Source organism: Microcaecilia unicolor, chromosome 9 (assembly GCF_901765095.1).
Source record: "Microcaecilia unicolor chromosome 9, aMicUni1.1, whole genome shotgun sequence".
In the NCBI taxonomy this organism is placed as follows: Eukaryota; Metazoa; Chordata; class Amphibia; order Gymnophiona; family Siphonopidae; genus Microcaecilia; species Microcaecilia unicolor.
The window spans coordinates 62543075-62569926 of NC_044039.1; the positions used below are offsets into that span (position 1 = coordinate 62543075).

A 26852-nucleotide genomic window follows, 5' to 3' on the forward strand; every position below is an offset into this window, starting at 1 on the left:
GCAGGCTGCTAAGCCTACAGTGGCAAGATGGGTCAAGGAAGCCATTGCAGCGGCTTACCCGCCTATCCAGCTGAAGGCTCACTCCAGTAGAGCTCAGGCGGCCTCGATGGCAGAGGCCGGGTCCGTCTCCTTGGAAGAGATTTGCAAGGCGGCAACCTGGGCATCGGCCCATACCTTCTCCAGGCATTACCGCTTGACTGTGGCTGCTCGGGCGGAGGCCTGGTTTGGAGCTTCAGTGTTGCGGTCAGGGATTTCAATGTCCCACCCTGGGTGACTACTGCTTCGGTACATCCCACCAGTCTATGGATTGATCAGCATGATGATATGGAAGGTAAAATTATGTATCATACCTGATAATTTTCTTTCCATTAATCATAGCTGATCAATCCATAGCCCCTCCCAGATATCTGTACTGTTTATATTCTGGTTGCATTTCAGGTTCAAGTTTAGTCTTCAGTTCCTGTTCAGGAGGACTTCGTGTTCAAGTTTTTTCAATTAGATTCTTCAAGAGTTGAGACGAGTTTGTGTTACAGTGAGCTGCTGCATTCCTCTCCCCTCCGTTTTACGGGGCTGGATTGAGACATAAATTCTGCCGGCGCTCCCTCCCGCTTCGTGCGGCTGTAGGGCAGCTTTGTACCCCTCCCGCTTCGGCGGTGTTAGGGTCAGTCAGCTCCTCCCGCGGTTGCGGTTGCAGGATAAGCCAGATCCCCCCGCATCGGCGGGGTGGTGTCCCTCCCCCGCTCCGCGGGGATGAGCTGGACGGATTCCCCTCCCCCACTGTGTGGGGATGAGCTGGGTTAATTCCCCTCCCCCGTTTCGGCGGTGGTGAGCTGGGCAGAGTGTCCCTTTGTGGGTGTAATTCTCTAAGTGCTGAGTCCTGCGGATGGAGCTTGGATATCGACATACTGAGGAGTTTCCGGCAGCACATGACCACATATAGGGAGGCAAAAGGATTGCTCTCTATCTCCACCTGCTGGTAGATGGACACAACCCACCAGTCTATGGATTGATCAGCTATGATTAATGGAAAGAAAATTATCAGGTATGATACATAATTTTACCTTTATAGTGTTCAAGAACTGCATTAAACCTGGAGACTTCTTTGGGTTCTTTGGGTCCCAGCATTTATAGTATCACATTCAAAAGCTGTTGAATTTACACTGTTCAAAGTAAATATCATGAAACCTTTTGAGTCATGAGAAAAACACACTCCGAAGTTTTTACTGGAGTCCTCTGTTTGGATCTCTGAGTTTTTTTATGTGATCAATGTGCAATAGTAGTCCTTAAAGTTTAATTTAGTTGCTGCTGGCCCTGTGTCTTTTAGAACTTTTTGCATCCAAATAGTGGCAGTAAAAAAACAAATTTCAGGCCCCAGTCTAATGTAATGACTAATATAATTTTCAATCCTTCTTTCTAGAATAACTCATGTTCTGAGCTAAATTCAAAGCCAATTATTATTTAGTGAAACTAAATAGCTTTATATTTCTTTTTGTAGAGCAGCGGAAAGAGCTCTGTGCTGGAAAGCCTTGTTGGCAGGGATTTGCTCCCCAGAGGCACTGGAGTGGTCACCCGAAGACCCCTTATTTTGCAGTTGGTTCACGTGTCTGCAGAGGATCGCCAGAAAATGGCTGGAGATGAAAATGGTAAGCTCAATATTGAGGAACATTAGCCTCCATGCACTTCATTGTGTGGTTCTTGACCCTTTTGAACTTGCAGAGTTGTAGCTACTGCCCCATGTAAGCCGCATTGAGCCTGCCACGAGTGGGAAAGCGCGGGGTACAAATGCAACAAATAATAATAATAATTACTGTCCATGTGTCTTAAAGTTAGAAAATGCTTTCTCCACCTGCTGAAGAATAAAATAATACATTTCCTTGTCATCAAGCAGATGCAGCCTTTACAGATGGGTTGTGTCCATCAACCAGTAGAGGGAGATAGAGAGCACACTTTTTTCAGTGCCTCATACCAGCTTGCTCCACTGCGTCTCTTCAGTATTCTCTATCTCCCCTAGCAGAGTGGCTGCAGCTTCTTCGAGCTCCATCTAAAATCTGCCTGGAGGTTGCTCCAATGCTTTTGCCAGTTGTTAGCAGGGGTGTTGGAGGCTATAGCAGCTTCACTTTAAAGGCACATAGGTTCGCCCTTTCCCTGCCTTACCCATACCTCCGTGGATGTGGACACATTGCTTAGCTTTCCCTGTCCTTCCCCACCAACAGTGGATGCAGGCACATAGGTTCGCCCTTTCCCAGCCTTTCCCACTCACCTGATCCTCCGGAGTTCTATTTACCTCTGCTTTCCTCACAGCGTTAAAAAAAAAAAAAAAAAAGTCGCATCGCGCTTTGGCGCTGAGACGCTGGAACAGAGGTTTTTCCTTGCCTTTTTCTGTGGGACCGGAGCTGTGATACTCGGTCCAGTGAGGTAAGAGTGTTTTCTGACTCCTCCGGGGTGGGCCTGCGATTGGGGCGATTTTGGCTCGAACCGCCATTTTGAATTTTAGCGCCGTTTTCAGCGATGGCTGCGGAGACAGTAAAGCGCTGTTCCAAGTGTGGCAAGCGCAGATCAGCAGCGGGGCTCTGTAAATCGTGCTTTACAGACGTTAGAGCCGGCCCGAGCATGGCGAGCGACAATTCTTCGTGCTCTGAGCTGGCAGCGGGCTCCATTTTGAATTTACCACATGGCGTGACCTCCGCTGAGACGGAGAGTCCTGAGCCCGGGGGGAGGCCTCGGAGTGAGGCTGATATGGGAGCTACTAGCCCCGGCAGAGATCCGGGTGCCCAGGGTGAGTTTTTCTCCCCTGATTTTGTCTTATTAATGCATAAAGCATACATGCTTAAAAGAGTTCTCCCACAAAGCCCGGCACGGGCCTCTTCTAATGCCCCCCCCGGTGGATTCTAGCCTGGGTATGCCCTCTGAGGCGTTATTCCCTGATAATTGGCAGAATATGAAGCGCAGAAGGGCTCATTCCCCTTCAGAGAGTGCTGCACCTCCTTCCCCCCCCCCCCCCCCCCCCCCCCCCCCCCCCGTGGTCGGACTGCGAGGATTCAGAGGACTCTGGCAGGCCTTCATGGTCTGAGGAGTCAGAGTCTGGTGCAGAAGTGACTCAGGATCTGGACGATCCCTCCGCGGTGAGGATTTTCCACCGTGATGAGCTGCCAGCGCTTATTTCTGATGCCCTGCAGGCTCTCTCTATTGAGGACCCTGCCAGTGGCACAGCCTCCTCTGTGAATCCTAGGATGGCTAGTACCAAAAAGCCTGCTCGAGCCTTTCCTTTGCATGACTCCATCCAAGAGCTTATTTCGGCTCAATGGGCTGACCCCGAGGGACCTTTGAAAGTTTCCAGGGCTATGGGGCAATTATACCCTCTGAATGAGGAGCATATGGCTCGCTTTGCTATGCCTAAAGTGGATGCCCTAGTCACAGCTGTGACGAAGAGAACTACCCTCCCGGTTGAAGGAGGTGTTGCCCTGAAGGATATTCGAGACCGTAGACTGGAATCAGCACGTAAACGGTCATTTGAAATTGCAGGTCTCACTATTCGGGCGTCTGCATGCAGTTGTTATGCTGCTAGAGCCTGCCTAGCTTGGTTGCAACAGGCAGTGGATCAGCCCGGTGATGGAGCGGAGCCCTTTTCAGATGTGGCTCCGCGGATGGAGTCGGCCTTGTCCTTTCTTGCTGACGCCCTTTATGATATTGTCAGAGCTTCGGCTAAACACATGGCAGTAGCAGTGGCGGCTCGCTGTCTTCTTTGGCTACGGGTTTGGGCGGCGGACATGGCCTCTAAGCAAAGGTTGGTGAAGTTGCCCTTTCAAGGCCTTCTCCTGTTTGGTGAGGAGTTGGAGAAAATTGTGAAAGGCCTGGGTGAGACTAAACCCCAGCGCTTGCCCGAAGATAGGCCTCGGCCTTCCTCTAAGGGTGCGGCGGTCCACTCCTGTTACAGACCTCGCTTCCGTGAAGCTCGAAGGTACCGCCCTGGGCGTTCTGCTGGGTTCACTTCTCGTGCCGTTTTCAGCAGAGGAGCTCATTTCGCTCGGACAAACGTTCCACAGCCACTGGCTCAAGGCCTGGAGTTCAGGGGCGACCCTCTCAATGATGGTGCGCCGGCCCTCTCCTTGAGTCCTGTCATCAGAGGACGTCTTTCCCTCTTTGCCGAGGAGTGGACCAACATTTCCTCAGATCAGTGGGTCTTGGACCTGATCAGAGACGGTTACAGAATATAATTTGACGCCCCTGTAAGAGACGTGTTTGTGGAATCCCGATGCGGTTCTGCCGCCAAACGGGCGGCGTTAGAGGAGACTTTACAAGGTCTGATTCAGATAGGGGCCGTGTCCCCGGTACCTCCCGCCGAACACGGCTGCGGCCGCTACTCCATCTACTTTGTGGTGCCGCGAAAAGGAAGATCTTTTTGCCCTATTCTGGACTTAAAAGAATTAAACAAGTCCCTGAGAGTGCGGCATTTTCACATGGAAACCCTGCGCTCCGTCATTGCGGCGGTACAGCCAGGAGAGTTTCTCACGTCTCTGGACCTGAAAGAAGCTTCTCCGAGGACAAGTAGGCTGCTTGTTCTCACTGATGGGTGATGTCCACGGCAGCCCCTCCAATCGGAACATGCGCGGCTGTCTTCCCGCCCGAACCGGCTCGTGTTCGTCAGTCTTCTTTTGTCCGCGCTCGGTACGGTCGTGTTACGCCGTTCACGCCCCTTAAGTCGATCTCGCGCGTCTTTTTGGCTCTTTCGCTAAAAAAAAAAAAAAAAAAAAAAGGATTTCGGAAAAAGGCCTTTTCGGTCTTTTTCCCCTTCCGGTATTTCCAGTTTTTGGCCCCGTTAAGTTTCTTTTCGTTTTCGGGGTAGGCCCTTTTGAGGTCTCGGGTCGAATTTTTTTCTTCCCCTCTTTTTTTGGTGCCTTACTGCAATTTCGAGTTTTGATCTCGCCGGCATGATTTTTCCGCCCATGTCATCGAAGTCTCCCAGCGGCTTCAAGAAGTGCGCCCGGGTAATCTCGCTCACTGACAGGCACGCGTCGTGTCTTCAGTGTCTGGGGGCTGGGCACCGCCCGCAGGCTTGTAGTCTTTGCACCCTTTTACAGAAAAGGACTCAGGTAGCGAGATTGGCCCAGTGGAACGTTTTGTTCTCGGGCTCTTCGTCGGCATCGGCACCGGGAGTATCGAGTGCATCGATGTCGGCAGCGTCAAGACCTCCATCCTCGGCCGCGAGTGCATCGAGGCATCGACCCTCTGCATCGGGGCCGAGACATCGGAAGGCGGCGTCGGTGGTACCGGGACCTCCACTTGTGCTGATGTCGTCGGACGGTGGTGCTTCGACTGGTGTGCAGGTGAGGGCTGTCCATTCCCCTGCTGGTGGCGGTGAGCCTTCGGGTGGGTCTCCCCCTACCCTGAGGGCTCCTGCGGTACAGCCCCCCCGAGACCGACCTTCTTCGGCCTCGGCCCCGAGGAAGCGAAGGCTGGATTCTACGTCCTCCTCGTCAGTGCCGGGAAGCTCCGGTGACATGCTTCGTTTGAAGAAGTCAAAGAAGCATCGACACCGGTCTCCTTCCCGTGTCGGTACCGAGAGCTCTGGGTCGCCGAGGGAGTCGGCACCCAGTAGGCATCGGCACCGAGAGGACCGCTCACCCTCTGTTCAGGAGGTGTCGATGCGCTCCACTTTGGACAGCCTGGAACAGCCTCCACGCGCGGAACAGACTCTGACATCGACACCTGCATCGGCTTCCATGTCTTTCTCTACAGCCGCTCTGCACGAGAGTCTCCAGGCCGTCCTCCCAGAGATCCTGGGGCGCCCTTCCCCTCCGGTACCGGGGGTGCTTGCGCCACCAGTACCGTCGAGTGAGGCGCCGGCTGGCTCCTTGCCCGAGGTGAGGTCTCCGACATCGGTGCCGCTTGCGGTACCGACTGCGGTCGCCTCCCAGGAAGGCTCCCCGACGACGTCGGCGGAGGGAGCTTCGCCGGTGCGGGCGAGGGAGTCTACCTCTCGACGTTCACACCGTGGCCGTGGTTCCACGGAGTCGAGCCGAGCACGGCTTCAGACACAGGTCCGTGAACTTGTGTCTGATACCGATGGTGAGGCCTCGTGGGAGGAGGAGGAGGACATCAGATATTTCTCTGACGAGGAGTCTGATGGCCTGCCTTCTGATCCCACTCCCTCCCCTGAAAGGCAGCTTTCTCCTCCCGAGAGTCTGTCTTTTGCGGCCTTTGTCCGGGAGATGTCTACGGCCATCCCCTTCCCGGTGGTTGTGGAGGACGAGCCCAGGGCTGAAATGTTTAAGCTCCTGGACTATCCTTCTCCACCTAAGGAAGCGTCCACAGTACCCATGCATCATGTCCTGAAAAAGACATTGCTGGCGAACTGGACCAAGCCATTAAGTAATCCCCACATTCCCAAGAAGATCGAGTCCCAGTACCGGATCCATGGGGACCCAGAGCTGATGCGCACTCAGTTGCCTCACGACTCTGGAGTTGTGGATTTGGCCCTAAAGAAGGCTAAGAGTTCTAGGGAGCATGCTTCGGCGCCCCCGGGCAAGGACTCTAGAACCTTAGACTCCTTTGGGAGGAAGGCCTACCATTCCTCTATGCTCGTGGCCAAAATCCAGTCTTACCAGCTCTACACGAGCATACACATGTGGAACAATGTGTGGCAGTTGGCGGGCTTGGTGGACAAGCTCCCTCCTGAGCAAGCCAAGCCATTTCAGGAGGTGGTCAGGCAGCTGAAGGCGTGCAGAAAATTCCTGGCCAGAGGGGGGGTGTATGACACCTTTGATGTTGCGTCCAGGGCTGCTGCTCAGGGTGTGGTGATGCGCAGACTCTCATGGCTGCGTGCCTCCGACCTGGAGAATAGGATCCAGCAGCGGATTGCGGACTCGCCTTACCATGCGGATAACATTTTTGGAGAGAAAGTCGAACAGGTGGTAGAACAGCTCCACCAGCGGGATACCGCTTTCGACAAGTTCTCCCGCCGGCAGCCTTCAGCTTCTACCTCTTCAGGTAGACAATTTTTTGGGGGAAGGAAGACTGTTCCCTACTCTTCTGGTAAGCGTAGGTACAATCCTCCTTCTCGACAGCCTGCGGCCCAGACTAAGCCCCAGCGCGTTCGCTCTCGTCAGCAGCGTGCGCCTCAGCAAGGCCCCTCGGCTCCCCAGCAAAAGCAAGGGACGAGCTTTTGACTGGCTCCAGCAGAGCATAGCCGACATCAAAGTGTCAGTTCCGGGCGACCTGCCGGTTGGAGGGAGGTTGAAAGTTTTTCACCAAAGGTGGCCTCTCATAACCTCCGATCAGTGGGTTCTCCAAATAGTCCGGCAAGGATACACCCTCAATTTGGCCTCAAAACCTCCAAATTGTCCACCGGGAGCTCAGTCTTACAGCTTCCAACACAAGCAGGTACTTGCAGAGGAACTCTCCGCCCTTCTCAGCGCCAATGCGGTCGAGCCCGTGCCATCCGGGCAGGAAGGGCTGGGATTCTATTCCAGGTACTTCCTTGTGGAAAAGAAAATAGGGGGGATGCGTCCCATCCTAGACCTAAGGGCCCTGAACAAATATCTGGTCAAGGAAAAGTTCAGGATGCTTTCCCTGGGCACCCTTCTTCCCATGATTCAGGAAAACGATTGGCTATGCTCTCTGGACTTGAAGGACGCCTACACTCACAACCCGATACTGCCAGCTCACAGACAGTATCTGCGATTTCAGCTGGGCACACGTCACTTCCAGTACTGTGTGCTACCCTTTGGGCTCGCCTCTGCGCCCAGAGTGTTCACGAAGTGCTTGGCTGTAGTAGCAGCGGCACTTCGCAGGCTGGGGGTACATGTGTTCCCATATCTCGACGATTGGCTGGTGAAGAACACATCCAAGGCAGGAGCTCTACAGTCCATGCAGATGACTATTCGCCTCCTGGAGCTACTGGGGTTTGTGATAAATTATCCAAAGTCCCACCTTCTCCCAGTTCAGAAACTCGAATTCATAGGAGCTCTGCTGGATTCTCGGACGGCTCGTGCCTATCTCCCGGAGGCGAGAGCCAACAACTTGTTGTCCCTCGCCTCGCGGGTGCGAGCGTCCAAGCAGATCACAGCTTGGCAGATGTTGAGATTGTTGGGCCACATGGCCTCCACAGTTCATGTGACTCCCATGGCCCGCCTTCATATGAGATCTGCTCAATGGACCCTAGCTTCCCAGTGGTTTCAGGCTGCTGGGGATCTAGAAGACGTGATCCACCTGTCCACGAGTTTTCTCAAATCCCTGTTTTGGTGGACGATTTGGTCCAATTTGACTCTGGGACGTCCTTTCCAAATTCCTCAGCCGCAAAAAGTGCTGACTACGGATGCGTCCCTCCTGGGGTGGGGAGCTCATGTCGATGGGCTTCACACCCAAGGAAGCTGGTCCCTCCAGGAACGCGATCTGCAGATCAATCTCCTGGAGTTGCGAGAGGTCTGGAACGCTCTGAAGGCTTTCAGAGATCGGCTGTCCCACCAAATTATCCAAATTCAGACAGACAACCAGGTTGCCATGTATTACATCAACAAGCAGGGGGGCACCGGATCTCGCCCCCTGTGTCAGGAAGCCGTCAGCATGTGGCTCTGGGCTCGCCGTCACGGCATGGTGCTCCAAGCCACATATCTGGCAGGCGTAAACAACAGTCTGGCTGACAGGTTGAGCAGGATTATGCAACCTCACGAGTGGTCGCTCAATTCCAGGGTAGTGCGACAGATCTTCCAGGTGTGGGGCACCCCCTTGGTGGATCTCTTCGCTTCTCGAGCCAACCACAAAGTCCCTCAGTTCTGTTCCAGGCTTCAGGCCCACGGGCAGACTGGCATCGGATGCCTTCCTCCTGGACTGGGGGGAAGGTCTACTGTATGCTTATCCTCCCATACCTCTGGTGGGGAAGACTTTGTTGAAACTCAAGCAAGACCGAGGCACCATGATTCTGATTGCACCGTTTTGGCCGCGTCAGATCTGGTTCCCTCTTCTTCTGGAGTTATCCTCCGAAGAACCGTGGAGATTGGAGTGTTTTCCGACCCTCATCACACAGGACGAAGGGGCGCTTCTGCATCCCAACCTCCAGTCTCTGGCTCTCACGGCCTGGATGTTGAGAGCATAGACTTTGCCTCTTTGGGTCTGTCAGAGGGTGTCTCTTGCATCTTGCTTGCTTCCAGGAAAGATTCCACTAAGAGGAGTTACTTACTTCTTTCTATGGAGGAGGTCTGCCGTCTGGTGTGACAGCAAGGCCCTAGATCCTCGCTCTTGTCCTACACAGACCCTGCTTGAATACCTTCTGCACTTGTCTGAGTCTGGTCTCAAGACCAACTCTGTAAGGGTTCATCTTAGCGGGATTAGTGCATACCATTACCGTGTGGAAGGTAAGCCGATCTCGGGACAGTCTTTAGTTGTTCACTTCATGAGAGGTTTGATTTTGTCAAAGCCCCCCGTCAAGCCTCCTACAGTGTCATGGGATCTCAATGTCGTTCTCACCCAGCTGATGAAACCTCCTTTTGATCCACTGAACTCCTGCCATCTGAAGTACTTGACCTGGAAGGTCATTTTCTTGGTGGCAGTTACTTCAGCTCGAAGAGTCAGTGAGCTTCAGGCCCTGGTAGCCCAGGCCCCTTACACCAAATTTCATCATAACAGAGTAGTCCTCCGCACTCACCCTAAGTTCTTGCCAAAGGTTGTGTCGGAGTTCCATCTGAACCAGTCAATTGTCTTGCCAACCTTCTTTCCCCGTCCTCATTCCTGCCCTGCTGAACGTCAGCTGCACACATTGGACTGCAAGAGAGCATTGGCCTTCTACCTGGAGCGGACACAGCCCAACAGACAGTCTGCCCAATTGTTTTTCTTTTGATCCCAACAGGAGGGGAGTGGCTGTAGGGAAACCCACCATATCCAATTGGCTAGCAGATTGCATTTCCTTCACTTACGCCCAGGCTGGGCTGGCTCTTGAGGGTCATGTCACGGCTCATAATGTTAGAGCCATGGCAGCGTCGGTAGCCCACTTGAAGTCAGCCACTATTGAAGAGATTTGCAAAGCTGTGACGTGGTCATCTGTCCACACATTCACATCTCATTACTGCCTGCAGCAGGATACCCGACGCGACAGTCGGTTCGGGCAGTCAGTGCTTCAGAATCTGTTCGGGGTTTAGAATCCAACTCCACCCCCCCTAGGCCCATGGTTATTCTGTTCCAGGCTGCACTCTCAGTTAGTTGGATAAGTTGTTAGGTCAATCTCAGTTATGTCCTCGCCGTTGCGAGGCCCAATTGACCATGGTTGTTGTTTTGAGTGAGCCTGGGGGCTAGGGATACCCCATCAGTGAGAACAAGCAGCCTGCTTGTCCTCAGAGAAAGCGAATGCTACATACCTGTAGAAGGTATTCTCCGAGGACAGCAGGCTGATTGTTCTCACAAACCCGCCCGCCTCCCCTTTGGAGTTGTGTCTTCCCTTGCTTTGTTTGCTACATATGGGACTGACGAACACGAGCCGGTTCGGGCGGGAAGACGGCCGCGCATCAGCGCACGAGGACTAGCAAAGGACTTTACTAGAAAAGTGTTCCGATTGGAGGGGCTGCCGTGGACGTCACCCATCAGTGAGAACAATCAGCCTGCTGTCCTCGGAGAATACCTTCTACAGGTATGTAGCATTCGCTTTACTTGCACATTCCAATTTGGCCGCCGCACCAGAAGTTTCTGAGGTTTGCGGTGATGGGAAAGCATTTCCAGTTCCGGGCCTTGCCTTTTGGCCTCGCCACAGCTCCCCGCACCTTTTTGAAGGTTATGGTGGTAGTAGCTGCCTTTCTAAGGTGAGAGGGTATTCAGGTTCACCCGTACCTGGACGACTGGCTCATTCGAGCAAACTCTGCTGCAGAGAGTCAGCATGTAACAGCCAGAGTGGTCTCAGTACTTCAATCTCTGGGCTGGGTCGTCAATTTGGCCAAAAGTCACCTGACCCCCTCGCAGTCTCTAGAAAATTGGGGGACCAGGTTCGACACAGCCTCGGGGTATGTGTACCTACCCGAGCAAAGGCGGTGCAAGCTTCAGAATCGGGTCCGTCTGCTCCTGAGGATGCCCCGCCCGCAAGCTTGGGACATTGTCCAGCTGCTTGGATCGATGACGGCCACCTTGGAAGTGGTGCCATGGGTGAGAGCGCACCTGAGACCTCTACAGTATGCTCTACTCCAAAGATGGTCTCTAGTATCTCAGGATTACCAGTGCAGACTCTCTTGGCTCCCTGCGGCCTGACTCAGCATGGAGTGGTGGCTCTCAGACAGCATGCTGCGGCGAGGAATGCCGCTGGCACTCCCCGATTGGTGCCTAGTGGTGACAGATGCCATTCTGAAAGGCTGGGGTGCACATTGCAAGGGGAAGCATGCCCAGGGTCTATGGACACCCGAGGAGTCGGAGTGGTCCATCAACCGCCTAGAGTTGAAAGCGGTGTTTCAGGCGCTTCTGGCCTTTCAAGTGACCCTGGAAGGATTGACTGTCAGAGTGATGTCGGACAACACGACAGCAGTGGCCTACATAAATCGACAAGGCGGCACTCAGTGCAGAGCTCTAGCTGCGCAGGCCGAACAAATTTGCCACTGGGCCGAGCTGCATCTACAGTTTCTGTCGGCAGCTCATATTGCAGGTCAGAGCAACGTGCAAGCCGATTATCTAAGCAGGCATCAGATCGATCCAGCGGAGTGGGAACTTGCAGACAAAGTGTTCCTGCAAATATGTGCCAAGTGGGACAAGCCCGTGATGGATCTAATGGCGACAAGTCAATGCCAAAGTCCTGTGCTTCTTCAGCAGACGGAGAGATCCTCGTGCGGCGGGGTTGGATGCCTTGGCTCAACCCTGGCCTCCGGGCCTACTGTATGTGTTCCCTCCGTGGCCCTTGATAGGGCGAGTGCTCCTGCGGATTCGGCTGCATCCAGAAGAAGTGGTTCTCGTCACCCCGGATTGGCCCAGGAGGCCTTGGTATGCGGACCTCCGACAGATGCTCGTGGAGGATCCCCTTCAGTTACCTCTGGTTCCCAACCTGTTGTCACAGGGTCCGGTGACCATGGAGGACGCCGGTCTATTTGGTCTTATGGCCTGGCGATTGAGAGGGCGCAATTGAGAGGCAGAGGCTATTCCAATAAAGTAATTACCACTCTCCTGCAAGCCCGCAAGCGTTCCACTTCCGTGGCTTATGCCAGGATATGGCGCCAGTTTGAAGTCTAGTGTTCTTCCTGAGAGATCACACCACTACGGGCTCCTGTCTCGCCGATTCTGGACTTTTTGCAGGATGGTGTACAAAAAGGCTTGGCCTATAATTCCCTGCGGGTGCAAGTGGCAGCATTGGCCTCCCTGCGTGGCAAGGTTGAAGGCGTGTCTTTAGCTGCTCATCCGGATGTGGCACGGTTTCTTAGAGGGGTGCTTCGGCTCCATCCTCCCGTGCGTGCACCTTGTCCAGCTTGGAACCTGGGGCTAGTGCTGAAGGCCCTTCAGGGTGCTTCCTTTTGAACCGCTTCGGCGTGCTTCAGAGAAAGATTTGGCACTGAAGGCCGTCTTGTTAGTGGCCATTACTTCGGCGAGACGGGTGTCAGAGCTCCAGGCGCTGTCCTGTAGAGAGCCTTTTCTGCAGTTTTCAGAGTCCGGGGTCACGGTTCGGACCGTGCCTTCCTTCTTGCCTAAGGTGGTTTCAGTGTTTCACCTAAACCAACCTATTTTCTTGCCCTCCTTTGTCGAGGAGTTTCCAGAATCTTTTGGGCAATTGCACCTGTTGGACGTGCGCAGGACTCTGCTGCAGTATCTGCGAGTTACTAATTCTTTCAGGACCTCTGATCATCTGTTTGTTTTGCTATTGTTGCAGGAATGGATGCATGAATTACCCCTTTCCATATCATCAAGCTGATCAATCCATAGACTGGTGGGTTGTGTCCATCTACCAGCAGGTGGAGATAGAGCAAACTTTTGCCTCCCTATATGTGGTCATGTGCTGCCGGAAACTCCCCAGTATGTTCTCTATCTCAGCAGGTGGTGGTCACACACAGCAGCAGCTCTGGCTAGGCCTCCAAGCCTAATTTTTAGGTTTTGTTGAGTGCCTGGGGTTGAGGGCTCTTTTGAGCAAGTGCAAACCTGGTGGTGCCAGGTCCCTCCTTTTCTCCCCCCTCCCGCTGGCTCCGTTAAAAAAAAAAAAAAAAAATGTTAAACGTCCTTAAAGGCGTTTATTTCGACGTTTATTTAAACGTTCATTGCAGCTACTCACTGGGACACCAGTTCGTTACAGCTCGGAGCGGACAGCAGGTAATTTTTACCTTTTTATAGCGGGCAGGGGGTTCCCCGATTCTTCTCCTCGTGGCATATGGCGTCGGAGGGCGAGGGCGCAAAGTGTCGCTCCCCGGATCGCTTGAGCGCTTCTAGAGGGGATGCGGGGGTCTTACAGCCTGATTCGCCCTTGTTGGGTGACAGTTTCGTGACCGATGAATGTCCCGGTCCTTCCTCCGGCGTGGCGGTTTTTCCCGCCATAAACGCCCATCCCCCGCTCCTCGCCTCCGCCATCTTGGCCGGCCACGCGGCTCGGACGGCTTCTTCGTGGGCCGCCCTTGAGGTTGGAGACATTAATGCCATGAACGCCCTTAATTTGGGCGATGGCACAAAAGCGGCTAAAGTTAAGCGCCGTTCTTCCCGCGCGGCTCCTTCGCGGAGTGTCGCGCCGGACGCCATTTTGGATGCGCAGCATGTCTCTCCCCCGCTCTTGCGAGCGCCGGTTGAGGGTGCGTCTAGGGCTGTTGCCCAGGCTGCGGAAGTGCACAGTCTGGGGGGTTTCTCCCCTGAGTTTGTTTTGCTGCTGCATCAGGCTTTCCTCATGCAAAACGCTGCCCCTGCTCCCTCGTCTGGTAAAGAGGTTGAGGTTCCCAGAGGTAAACGCCCTCGGGTTGATTCCCAGGCCTTGGAGGACTTTGTCTCCTCCGATGTAGATGAGGGCAGCGTGTCTGAGGTCTCCCAACGGTCCTTTGCGGATTCCTTGGAGGAGACGGATCCCCGCTCGGATGGAGCGGATGACCCCTCTGCAGCGCGGCTTTTTAGCCCAGAGGATTTGCCCAACCTGTTGTTACAGGCCATGGACACTTTGAAGATTTCCTCTCCGGAGGACGTCTCTCCCTCAGCCCCTGTTGGCTCTGCCATTATGCTGTGGACGAAGCGCCCGCCTAGAACCTTCCACGTGCATGATGCCATGCACACCTTAATTTCGGCTCAATGGGATGTCCCGGAAGCGAGCCTTAAAGTGGCTAGGGCTATGTCCCGCCTCTATCCTTTGGCTGTGAGTGAACGTGAGGCCTATCTGTGGCCTACCGTGGATTCTTTAATCACTGCGGTGACTAAGAAAACGGCGTTGCCGGTGGAAGGTGGCATGGCCCTAAAGGACGCCCAAGACAGAAGATTGGAGGCGGCCTTAAGGTCGTCCTTTGAGGCGGCTGCTTTAAGTTTGCAGGCCTCAGTTTGCGGCTCCTATGTGGCCAGGGCGTGCCTGACTATGGTGCAGCGGGCTTCCCCCTCGGATCATTCCTTGAGGGCTGATTGGCCGGCCCTGGAATCGGGCTTAGCCTATTTGGCAGACTTGCTGTATGATGTCTTGAGGGCCTCAGCTAAAGGCATGGCTCAGACAATCTCTGCGCGGCGGTGGCTTTGGCTGAAACATTGGTCTGCTGACCACGCCTCTAAATCCCGCCTGGCTAGATTGCCTTTTAAAGGCAAGCTGCTCTTTGGGGTCGAGCTGGACAAAATCGTGACCGATCTTGGCACGTCTAAGGGCAAGAAATTACCAGAGGTCAGGGCTCCGGCTAGTACTCGTCATGTTACCTCCAGAGGACGGTTGCAGGAAGCCCGTCGGTATCGCCCGGGCAAGTCGGGTTCCTCTGCCCCCTCTTCCTTCAAGAGGAATTTCTCCCCCAAGCAGCATTCCTTTCGCAGAGACCGCCGTCCCGGAGGTGCTTCCTCCGGTCCTCCCCCAGGGTCTCGTACCCAATGACGGGGCCTTGGTCCACGCCCCAGTGCAGATTGGAGGACGGCTGTCCTCGTTTCTGGCGAGTGGACCACAATAACTTCAGACGCGTGGGTGCTGGAAGTCATCAGAGACGGCTACAAGCTAGAGTTCTGCCGACCCTTAAAAGACGGGTTTGTACTCTCTCCCTGCAAGTCTCCGGTCAAAGCTGTGGCAGTGCAGCAGACCTTGGACAATCTGATCCGCCTGGGCGCGGTCGTTCCTGTGCCAGAAAGTCAGCTTGGCAAGGGACGTTACTCCATTTACTTTGTGGTACCAAAGAAAGGAGGTTCTGTCCGGCCTATCCTCGACCTCAAAGGGGTCAATCGGGCCTTGAAAGTGCGGCACTTTCGCATGGAGACTCTCCGCTCTGTTATAGTGGCAGTGAAGGCAGGAGAGTTCTTGGCTTCCTTGGACATCAAGGAAGCATACCTGCATATTCCCATCTGGCCTCCTCATCAACGCTTCCTGCGTTTTGCAGTCCTGGGACGACACTTCCAGTTCAGAGCCCTCCCATTCGGGTTGGCTACTGCTCCGCGGACCTTTTCCAAAGTAATGGTGGTCATCGCGGCCTTCCTACGAAAGGAAGGGATACAAGTCCATCCTTATCTGGACGACTGGTTGATCCGAGCCCCCTCTTATGCAGAGTGCGGCAAAGCTGTGGACCGGGTAGTTGCTCTTTTGAGCTCCCTGGGATGGATCATCAACTGGGAGAAGAGCCAGCTGCGCCCGACTCAGTCCCTGGAGTACCTGGGAGTTCGATTCGACACCCAAGTGGGCAGAGTGTTCCTGCCAGACAATCGGATTGTCAAACTTCAGGCTCAGGTGGACCAGTTCCTGGGAGCCTCTCCTCTTCGGGCTTGGGACTATGTGCAGCTGTTGGGCTCTATGACGGCCACGATGGAAGTAGTGCCCTGGGCCAGGGCTCATATGAGACCACTTCAACACTCCTTGCTGCAGCGCTGGACTCCGATGTCGGAGGATTATGCTGTGCGACTTCCCTTGGACCCAGCAGTGCGCAAGGCGCTGAGCTGGTGGATGCAGACAGACAAATTGTCTGCGGGAATGCCTCTGGTGACCCCAGAGTGGATTGTCGTCACGACGGACGCCTCTTTGTCGGGCTGGGGAGCCCACTGCTTGGGAAGGACAGCGCAGGGGCTCTGGTCTCCTGCAGAGGCAAAGTGGTCTATCAACCTCCTGGAACTCAGAGCCATTCGGTTGGCGCTTTTGGAGTTCATCCCGGTACTGGTGTGGAAGCCTGTACGGGTCCTGTCGGACAATGCCACGGCTGTGGCCTATGTCAACCGCCAGGGAGGTACTAAGAGCGCCCCTCTAGCCAAGGAGGCTATGTATCTTTGCCAGTGGGCGGAAGCGAACCTGGAGCAGCTTTCAGCGGCCCACATTGCCGGAGTCATGAATGTCAAGGCGGACTTTCTCAGTCGCCATACCTTGGAGCCCGGAGAGTGGCAGCTATCTGCTCAGGCGTTCTTGGACATCACGAAGCGCTGGGGCCAGCCGAGCCTAGATCTGATGGCGTCATCGGCCAATTGCCAAGTGCCGCGCTTCTTCAGCAGAGGACGGGACCCTCGATCCCTGGGAGTAGATGCTTTTCTCCAACAGTGGCCGACACAAGAGCTCCTCTATGTGTTCCCGCCCTGGCCCATGTTGGGCAGGGTGCTAGACCGGGTGGCAAAGCATCCCGGCAGGGTAATCCTGGTGGGTCCGGATTGGCCCAGGCGTCCCTGGTATGCGGACTTGATCAGGCTCTCAGTGGACGATCCTCTGCGTCTGCCAGTGGAACAGGGCCTGTTACATCAGGGTCCCGTGGTGATGGAGGATCCCTCCCCCTTTGGTCTTACGGCCTGGCTATTGAGCGGCAGCGTCTGAGGAAGAAAGGCTTCTCAGACAAGGTCATCGCCACTATGCTGAGAGCGAGGAAGCGCTCTACTTCTACTGCTTACGCCAGGGTTTGGCGTATCTTTGCAGCGTGGTGTGAAGCAGGCTCTCTTTCTCCCTTCACTGCTCCAATTTCTTCAGTGTTGGCGTTCCTGCAAGAAGGTCTGGAGAAAGGCCTGTCGCTCAGTTCCCTTAAAGTCCAGGTAGCGGCTCTGGCTTGCTTCAGGGGCCGCCTGAAGGGTGCTTCCCTGGCTTCACAGCCAGATGTGGTGCGCTTTCTCAAGGGAGTTAATCACCTGCGCCCTCCTCTGCACTCAGTGGTGCCTGCGTGGAATCTCAACCTGGTGCTAAGAGCATTGCAGAAGCCGCCTTTTGAACCCTTGTCGAGGGCATCTCTGAAAGACCTGACGTTGAAAGCAGTCTTTTTGGTGGCTATCACTTCAGCCAGAAGAGTTTCCGAGCTCCAGGCGCTCTCATGTCGAGAGCCTTTTCTGCAGTTCACTGAGGCAGGAGTGTCTATTCGCACAGTGCCTTCCTTTCTGCCCAAGATTGTTTCTCGCTTCCATGTGAATCAGCAGCTCTGTCTCTCTTCCTTTCGTAGGGAGGACTACCCAGAGGAGTACTCTGCTCTTAAATATCTGGATGTGAGACGAGTCATCATCAGATACTTGGAAGTGACCAATGATTTCCGGAAATCGGATCATCTGTTTGTCCTGTTTGCAGGTCCTCGTAAGGGTCTGCAGGCTGCTAAGCCTACAGTGGCAAGATGGGTCAAGGAAGCCATTGCAGCGGCTTATGTGGCCGCGGGGAAGGTGCCGCCTATCCAGCTGAAGGCTCACTCCACGAGAGCTCAGGTGGCCTCGATGGCAGAGGCCGGATCCGTCTCCTTGGAAGAGATATGCAAGGCGGCAACTTGGGCTTCGGCTCATACATTCTCCAAGCATTACCGGTTGACTGTGGCTGCACGGGCGGAGGCCCGGTTTGGAGCTTCAGTGTTGAGGTCAGGGATTTCTATGTCCCGCCCTGGGTGAGTACTGCTTCGGTACATCCCACCAGTCTATGGATTGATCAGCTTGATGATATGGAAGGTGAAATTATGTATAATCATACCTGATAATTTTCTTTCCATTAATCATAGCTGATCAATCCATAGCCCCTCCCAGATATCTGTACTGTTTTTATTCTGGTTGCATTTCAGGTTCAAGTTTAGTCTTCAGTTACTTCAGAAAGACTTCGTGTTCAAGTTCTTCCTTCACTTGGATTCTTCAAGAGTTGAGACGAGTTTGTGTTACAGTGAGCTGCTGCATTCCTCTCCCCTCCGTTTTACGGGGCTGGATTGAGATTTAAATTCTGCCGGCACTCCCTCCCGCTTCGTGCGGCTGTAGGGCAGCTTTGTACCCCTCCCGCTTCGGCGGTGTTAGGGTCAGTCAGCTCCTCCCGCGGTTGCGGTTGCAGGATAAGCCAGATCCCCCCGCATCGGCGGGTGTGGTGTCCCTCCCCCGCTCCGCGGGGATGAGCTGGACGGATTCCCCTCCCCCACTTGTGTGGGGATGAGCTGGGTTAATTCCCCTCCCCTGTTTCGGCGGTGGTGAGCTGGGCAGTGTGTCCCTTCGTGGGTGTAATTCTCTAAGTGCTGAGTCCTGCGGATGGAGCTTTGATATCGACATACTGAGGAGTTTCCGGCAGCACATGACCACATATAGGGAGGCAAAAGTTTGCTCTCTATCTCCACCTGCTGGTAGATGGACACAACCCACCAGTCTATGGATTGATCAGCTATGATTAATGGAAAGAAAATTATCAGGTATGATTATACATAATTTTACCATTGTTAGCAGAATCTGTGGTACTTCAGGAGTCAGACAGCACACATCAAAATGAGAGAGAAATCTTCTTTATTTGCCAGCAAACAAAGTAGAACATCAGCATTAAGTCTCTTCTTCTCTTTCTCAGCTCTCTGTGTCTTTGTGGCTTCTGTCTCAGCTGCTTCTCTCCTTCTGCTGTCTCTCCCTCTGTTCCTTCTGCTCTCTTTCTGACGTAAGCTGCTTCTGCTCCCTCTTATATACAGTTCTAAGCCCCCTCCTAGCCTAGCCCCCCTTACTCTCCAGATGGTAAAGAATAGATTGGTTACCTTGCCTCAGCCAATCAGCTCTATAAAAATATCAGTTACATAGGTTCCAGACATCCTAAACTGACCTGTGACCTGGGCCCCTCACACCAGACATTTGGGCTCCAGAACTCCTGCATGTTATTATGATTAATTTCTCATATTCCTAGTGCTAACTGCTAACTGAACTCTGGCATTCATTAAAGGGGTCAAGGGCCAATCTTACTTAATAGCATACAGCTATAGTTTATTTCTTTCAAGATCCATTCCTACATTTACCTATAATTAATCAAGGAGAAGCTTTTCCTGACCTTTTTCACCCACCAGCTCCATACATTAAACCAGCCAGAACTGCAGATAAGTCAAAACACGTTTGACCTCTTCACTGCAGTCCTTGCTTGAAACGTCAGACAAAGAGTAATACAGAATTTAACAGACATTCTACACAGAAACAAAACTTATTAATTTACACAGAATACAGCATATTCTAAAGTAAGCATCCTTATAAGACATATCTACATATTAAGAACTTCTAAAATCTAACTCATTTATATCTAGAATTATTTAGAATCTAACTAAACAGCATTTCAGCCTAATCCTTTTAAATTGCCTGCAATATACCTTGTTCATAATAGGATACATATGTGTTTGCATTAGCAATCCATCAATCACAAGGGGTGAAAGAAATTCCTGTCTCTAACCTTTCTAACCTTTAGCTTGGCAAAAACTTTCTAAGTAATTAAATCCAGCTGTTATTCCTTCACTTGCAGGACTGAGAATTTAAAATAGTATTTGAGCACCTTTAAACAGAATTAACCCTTAATATGATTTCTCAGAATTAATCAATTTCTTTTGCCCACTGCCTCACTATCAGGTCCTCGCAGAGGGTCTCTAGCGTCTAAAGCCACTATTGCCCGCTGGCTTAAAGAATCTATCTTTTCAGCTTCTTTGCTTGCCGGCCGACCTCCGCCTGATGCCTTTAAGGCGCATTCCACTAGAGGTATTTCCTCTTCTTGGGCTGAAACTGGAGCACTCTCTCTTCAAGAGATTTGTAGTGCAGCAACATGGGCTTCTAAGCTCTCTTTTGCCCGACATTATAGGCTGGATGTGGCTGCCAGGAGGGACGCACATTTTGGAGCGCAAGTGCTGGCGCGTGGTGTGGCTTGTTCCCACCCTATCTAGGGATTGCTTTGATACATCCCATCTGTAATGGCTGCATCTGCTTGATGACAAGGAAGGGAAAATTAGGTTCTTACCGTGATAATTTTCTTTCCTGCAGATGCAGCCATGATCCCTCCCTGTCTGATGCTATCTGCTGTAAATCTATTTCAGGTTCTGTTCGTGGTTCCTGGAGATTCCGTCCTTGGGAGAAAGTCGGAAAACAGTCTTCAGGATTCTTGTTCAATTAAAGGAGGATGACTTAATTCCCTCCAGTTTCATGTTATGGAGGATGAGTTTATTCCCTCCAGTTATGTCTCAGTGGAGGATGAGTTTATGCCCTCCGGGAGGATGTTTCATTCCCTCCATTCTGAGTTAATGCCCTTTGCTGTAGGGCCATCGTTCACTGTGAGGAAAACTTATGTTATTCCCATTGCAGTTTGCCATACTGCTTTGGAAGCTTCAAATACTGAAGAGAGGCAGTGGAGCAAGCTGGTATGAGGCACTGAAAAAAGTGTGCTCTCTATCTCCCTCTGCTGGTTGATGGACACAACCCATCTGTAATGGCTGCATCTGCTATGACTAAAGGAAAGAAAATTATCACGGTAAGAACCTAATTTTCCCATTGAGATTATTGGGTTGACATATCTCCAGAATGTTGTCTTTACTCAGCTTGGAATGGAGAAAAGCAATAGTAAGAAGAATAGTCTGGAAAAGAAGTTTATTTCTCGAAGGTTAAGAAAAAAAAAGCAGACTATAAATGCTTACATTAAAGAGTTAACAATCAAAACATCTGGCCCAGTGTCTTATAATTTGAAACAAAAAAAAAATGTCTGTTTTCCACAGTTGCTTGAAGAGTTATGTATAAAACATTTTTTTTAGCTAAACTTAGCCTTATGAAATCAACTAGGAAAAAAAGGCCCGTTTTGGACTCAAATGAAACGGGCGCTAGCAAGGTTTTCCTCAGAGCGTGTGTGTTTTACAGAGTGTGTGTGAGAATGAGTGTGTGTCAGGGGCCCCCTCCCTCCGTCCCAGTTTCAGGGTCCGTCCGCCCTCCCACCCACCCACCCAGTTCTAGGGTTGTTGTCCCCTTCCTCCCAGTTTCTGGGTCTGCCTGACCCCCCTCCAAGTTCCTGGGTCTGCCCTCCCTCCCACCCACCCTCTCAGTTCCAGGGTAGTTGCCCCCCCCCCTCTTCCCCCCCCTCCAGCCACCCTACGATGTTTAAATTAAACATTAGGGAGCTGTGAGTGTGTGTGTGTGAGAATGAGAGTGTTTGCCAGGGGCCCCCTCCCTCCCAGTTTCATGTTTCGCCCGCCCCCCCCCCTCCAAGTTCCAGGGTCATTGCCCCCCCTCTCCCCCTCCCTCCCAGTTTCAGGGTCACCCCCCTCCCTCCCGTTTCAGAGTCCGCCTGGCCCCCTTTCTAGTTCCATTGTCGTTGCCCCCCTCTCTCCCTCCCTCCCAGTTCCAGGGTAGTTGCCCCCCCTCTTTCCCACCCCCCCCCCCTCCAGCCACCCTGCAATGTTTAGTTGAAAAATAATTGAGCTGTGTTTTTTAACCTAACGCACCTGCTACGTTGTGAAGCTGACTCCGTGGCTTCATTGAAGTGAAGGGTTGGTAAGGTTCGTCTGATTCGTCAGTGTGTTACCATGTCTGTCGGCCCTGCCCTCGCGCCTCTGATAGGTCCACCACCCTTGACGTCAAAACGTGATGACGTCATGGACGTCAAAACGTGATGACGTCAAAACGTGATGACGTCGAGGGCGGCGGACCTATCAGAGGCGCGAAGGCGGGGCCGACAGACATGGTTACAGATTCACGAATCAAATGAACCTTACAAACCCTTCATCAGTGAAGCCACGGAGTCAGCTTCAGAATGTTGGAGGTGCTTTTTATTATAGTAGAGATTTGACTCTATATAAGGACTGTTGGCCGACATGCGGCATGTTTCGCAAGTGCTGTGTTAGGGTTTGGTCCACTACAAATATAAAAACCAACAATACTAAGATTCTATATGCTATTTTGTAAAAAGAAACGATCATTTAAAATGAAATATATCTCACCGCATTGAGCGCCATAACCAACATACTGCTTATGTGGCGATAACGCTGGCATGATCTCTCCACCTTTTTATATGCCACGATCCCCCACCAATGAACACAAAGTATGCGCCAACCAATCTTTGGCTTACACATCATAACAGAGCGCTCCAGTCTAATTGGTTATTCAGACCCTTGGGGTATAATGCTGAAGAGTGAATATCTAGTGTTGTTCCTTATAGTTCAACAATTTATGAACATCACCCCCACAAGGACAGTATCTATGATCCTCCAACGTATATATCATGTGCTTTATCCAATCAATATTGTACAATAGGAGCTGATATATTTTTGGTGTTAATACGGTATTTATGTTCAACCAGCCTATATTTAATAGGGTGCGGTGAGCATCCTACATACACCAAATCAGAAGGAGAGATTATTGCATAGACTACATTGCCAGTTTCACATGTAGAATTAGCACGAGCAACAATAGTCTTATTTTTACCAGGTACCCTCCATGATATACCTGCAGTCGTAGAAGAGCACCACTAGCAATGAGTACAAGCAGTGTGACCAGACAAATCAGTTAGCAAGAGGAGTTTGTATACATCACTCTGGCAATTGTAAGGACTCCACTTCTATAACAGTGTTAGTGCTGTTTAAAAAAAAAAAAAAAAAGAAGACATTGTCAACAGTCTTGCTGACATTCATACACTTGTCTGCCAGTATATCCCACAGGATAGCCCCTGAGGCCCTTTTTGGGCGAAACATGGCCAGTGTTGGGTGATGGAAGGAGTTTGATATTTGCATGAATGAAATCTTTGTAGTCAGCGGGAGTAATTAGACTTCACCTGATGATGTGGAACATACAGTAACACAAATGAACTTGGTCTGGAGCCAGGCTGTACAAACTCTTAAATGCAATCAGTGAAAACAAGCAGAATCCATGCCTCCAAGAGAGCCAGTGCAGTTTGATCAAATATGGTGTTGCCCTGCCCCATATGCACCCCCCCCCAATCAGCTTATCTGTCGCATTTTGCAGTACCTGTAATCTGCATAGGTGTCTGTCGAAGACCCTGCAACATAAGCATTGCCATACCGGGGCAGACCGACAGACCATCATTGCCAGTATCCTGTTTCTCTAACAGTAGCCAGTCCAGATCACAAGTACCTGGCAAGATCCCAAAGTAGTACAACATATTTTATGCTGCTTATCCGAAGTCCATCTTAATAAAGACTTATGGACTTTCCTTGTAACTTGTTTAAAGTTTTTTTTAATCCCTGGCAGGTTAACTGCTTTTACCATATTCTCTGTCAATGAATTACAAAGTTTATTTACACGTTGATTGAAGAAATATTTTCTCTAGTTTGTTTTACATTTACTACTTGGTAGCTTCATTGTGTGCCCCCTAGACCTTGTATTTTTGGAAAAAGTAAAAAAGCGAGTCATGTCTACCTGTTCCACACCACTTAGTATTTTATCGACTTCTGTGATATTCCCCTGAGCCGTCTCTTCTCCAAGCTGAAGAGCCCTATCTTCTTTAGCCTTTCCTCATAGGGAAATCAACCCAGCCCCTTTATCATTTTTGTCACCCTTCTCTGTGCATGTTCAATTCTGTGTTATCCCTTTTTGAGATGGAGTGACCAAAATTGCACACAGTATTTGAGGTGTGGTTGCACCATGAGCAGAGAGTTTCAATGTATCATCAACGGTGTCTCTTAGTAACATAGTAACATAGAGGGGCATAATCGAATGTCACCGGTGAAATAGATCGCCTGCGATCTATTTTGGCGGCGGTGCAACAGCTGGCCGGAACCGTATTTTCGAAAAAATGGCCGGCCATATATTTTTTCAATAATACGGTTTAGCCCGGCCAAATGCCAGAGTTTGCCGGGTTTGAGATGGCCGGTTTTGTTTTTCAGCGATAATGGAAAAAAATGCCTGCCATCTCAAACCTGGCGAAATCCAAGGCATTTGGTCGTGGGAGGAGCCAGCATTTGTAATGTGCTGGTCCCCTTCACTTGCCAGGGCACCCTAGGGGGCACTTCTAAAAATGTTTAAAAAATACAAAAAAAGCTCCCCGGTGCATAGCTCCCTTACCTTGGGTGCTGAGCCCCCCCAAACCCACTCCCCACACCTCTACTCCATTACCATAGCTCTTATGGGTGAAGGGGGGCACTTACATGTGGGTACAGTGGGTGTTGGGGGGCGGGGGGGTTTGGAGGGCTCAACACTTAGCACCACAAGTGTAACAAGTAGGGAGGGGGGATGGACCTGGGTCTGCCTGCCTGAAGTGCACTGCACCCATTAAAAACTTCTCCAGAGAGTTGCATACTGCTGTCAGGCACTTGGGTATGACATTTGAGGATGGCATACAGGCTGGCAAAAAACTGCTTTGTTTTTATTTTTTTCATGTGGGAGGGGGTTGGTGACCACTGGGGGACTATGGGGAGGTCATCCCCCATTCCCTCCAGTGGTCATCTGGTCAGTTGGGGCACCTTTTTGAGGCTTGGTTGTGAAAATAAAAGGACAAAGTAAACCCGGTGAAATACTGCTTAACGCCGCTTTTTTTTTCCCATTATCCGTGAAAGCCGGCCATCTGGTAGCCACGCCCATGCCCGCCCATGCCCCACCTTCACTTCGCCGGCGACACGCCCCTTTGAACTTTCGCTGGCGAGGTGACGGGAAAGCGGCGATGCTGTCAAAAAAGCAGCTTTCGATTATACCGATTTCGCCGCTTTTCCGAGATCGCTGGCCATCTCTCGATTTATGTCGGAAGATGGCCGGCGATCACTTTCGAAAATAAGCTGGATAGTAACATAGTAGATGATGGCAGAAAAAGACCTGCACGATCCATCTAGTCTGCCCAACAAGATAAAATCATATATGCTACTTTTTGTGTATACCGTACCTTGATTTGTATCTGTCATTTTCAGGGAACAGACCATAGAAGTCTGCCCAGCACTAGCCCCGCCTCCCAACCACCAACCCTTCCTCCCCCCACCGGCTCTCTTAAATCATTTTCCTGGGCTGTGACTCCTAATGTGGAACCTTGCTTCATGTAGCTATAGTTTGGGTGCCTCTTTCTTACATGCATTACTTTGCACTTGCTCACATTAAACCTGATCTGCCATTTGGATGCCCAGTCTCCCAGTCTTGTAAGATCCTCTTGCAATTTTTCACAATTCTCTTGCGATTTAACAACTTTGAATAACTTTGTGTCAACAGCAAATTTAATTAACCTCACTAGTTACTCCCATCTCCAGATCATTTATAAATATGTTAAAAAGCAGCGGTCCCGGCAAAGAACCCTGGGGAATCCTATTATCTACCCTTCTCCATTGAGAATACTGACCATTGAACCCTACTCTGTTTTCTGTCTTTTAACCAGTTTTTAATCCACAATAGGACTGTGGATTAAAAAGCTCGGGGCCCAGATAAAGTGACACCAAGTAGCAGATTAGGGTGAGCTAAACTAATGTGTTGGGAAAGGGGGTCCTGTTCAGTTCACAAGGGAAGGAGAAATTAAATGCAAAAAAATAGTCTTTGAACAGAAGAATATCTTCCATGTATAGTCTTTCTTTTGATAAGGCAATATATTCTCTTGACTCTGGCCTAATTTTCACAGTTGTTATTACAGTTTTTAGTGCTTCATCAACTAGCCTGTCTCAGGCTGGATCCAATATGCAAAGCTACAGGCCTACCTGACTGTTGCGGTTCCATTCCACAGGTACTTGATGGGGCGTATGCAGTAGGTTTTCACTCCTTCCCTTTGGGCCTTCTTAACCCCACTCTGGCCCTGACTTTTATAGTTCCTGGTTTTTCTCGCATCTCACTTCCTCCCTGAGTGGGGCTAAGGGTTTTAAGATATCTCTCTATAACTGAGGAGTCCTTCTTAAGGATGAGGGGTGGTGTTCTGTATATTCCCTCACAAGGACATTACTTCCTATCCCATGACTTTTCTAATTTCCTCAGGAGTTTTTCATGAAGTACTTTGTCAAATGCTTTTTGAAAATCCAGATACACAATATTGACTGGCTCACCTTTATCCACATGTTTATCAGCCCTTCAAAAAAAGTTTCAGATTTGTGAGGCAAGATTCCCTTGGCTAAATCTATGTTGGTTTTGTCCCATTAATCCATTCCATTAATATATGCACAGTAATTTTATTCTTTATAATAGTCTCTACCATATTACCTGGCACTGACGTCAAGCTCATCAGTCTATAATTTTCTGGGTCACCTCTGGAACCCTTTAAAAACAACTTAGCGTTACATTGACCACCCTCTAATCTTTCGTTACCATGGGACGACTTCCCTATGAGCAAAGGCTAAAGCGGCTAGCGCTCTTCAGCTTGGAGAAGAGATGCCTTGGACAAATCACTATTTTCTTTTTGTTGTACATTATCTACCTCACAAACTAATTCTACATCTAAAACAATTAACAGTTTATAATTTAAAAGCAGTATCAGCTTTAGGTCTTACACAACACTCAAATATTGACCTTGCAGAGTTTTCTCAATTATCCTTAACAGATCAGGTCATTCAATGGACCACATCCTTACAAACAGCTTATAACTATAGTGCCACCAAAATTGCCAAGTTCTCTAAACATTGTGCCAAATCCTGGTATACTGTGGATTTTAAAGTACAAAAACA

The 26852-nt window shown here is 51.1% G+C and overlaps 1 protein-coding gene across 7 annotated transcripts in view; it reads left to right on the top strand.

Moving 5' to 3' along the window:
- DNM1L (dynamin 1 like) overlaps positions 1-26852 on the top strand; it is an 817883-nt gene that overhangs the window by 80764 nt on the left and 710267 nt on the right. For 6 of the 7 annotated variants that reach the window (XM_030213773.1, XM_030213768.1, XM_030213772.1 and 3 more), the window contains exon 2: positions 1496-1643. In XM_030213773.1, the coding sequence (XP_030069633.1) occupies positions 1496-1643 (148 nt within the window). The remainder of the gene's footprint in view (positions 1-1495; positions 1644-26852) is intronic. The other variant, XM_030213770.1, reaches the window with a different exon arrangement.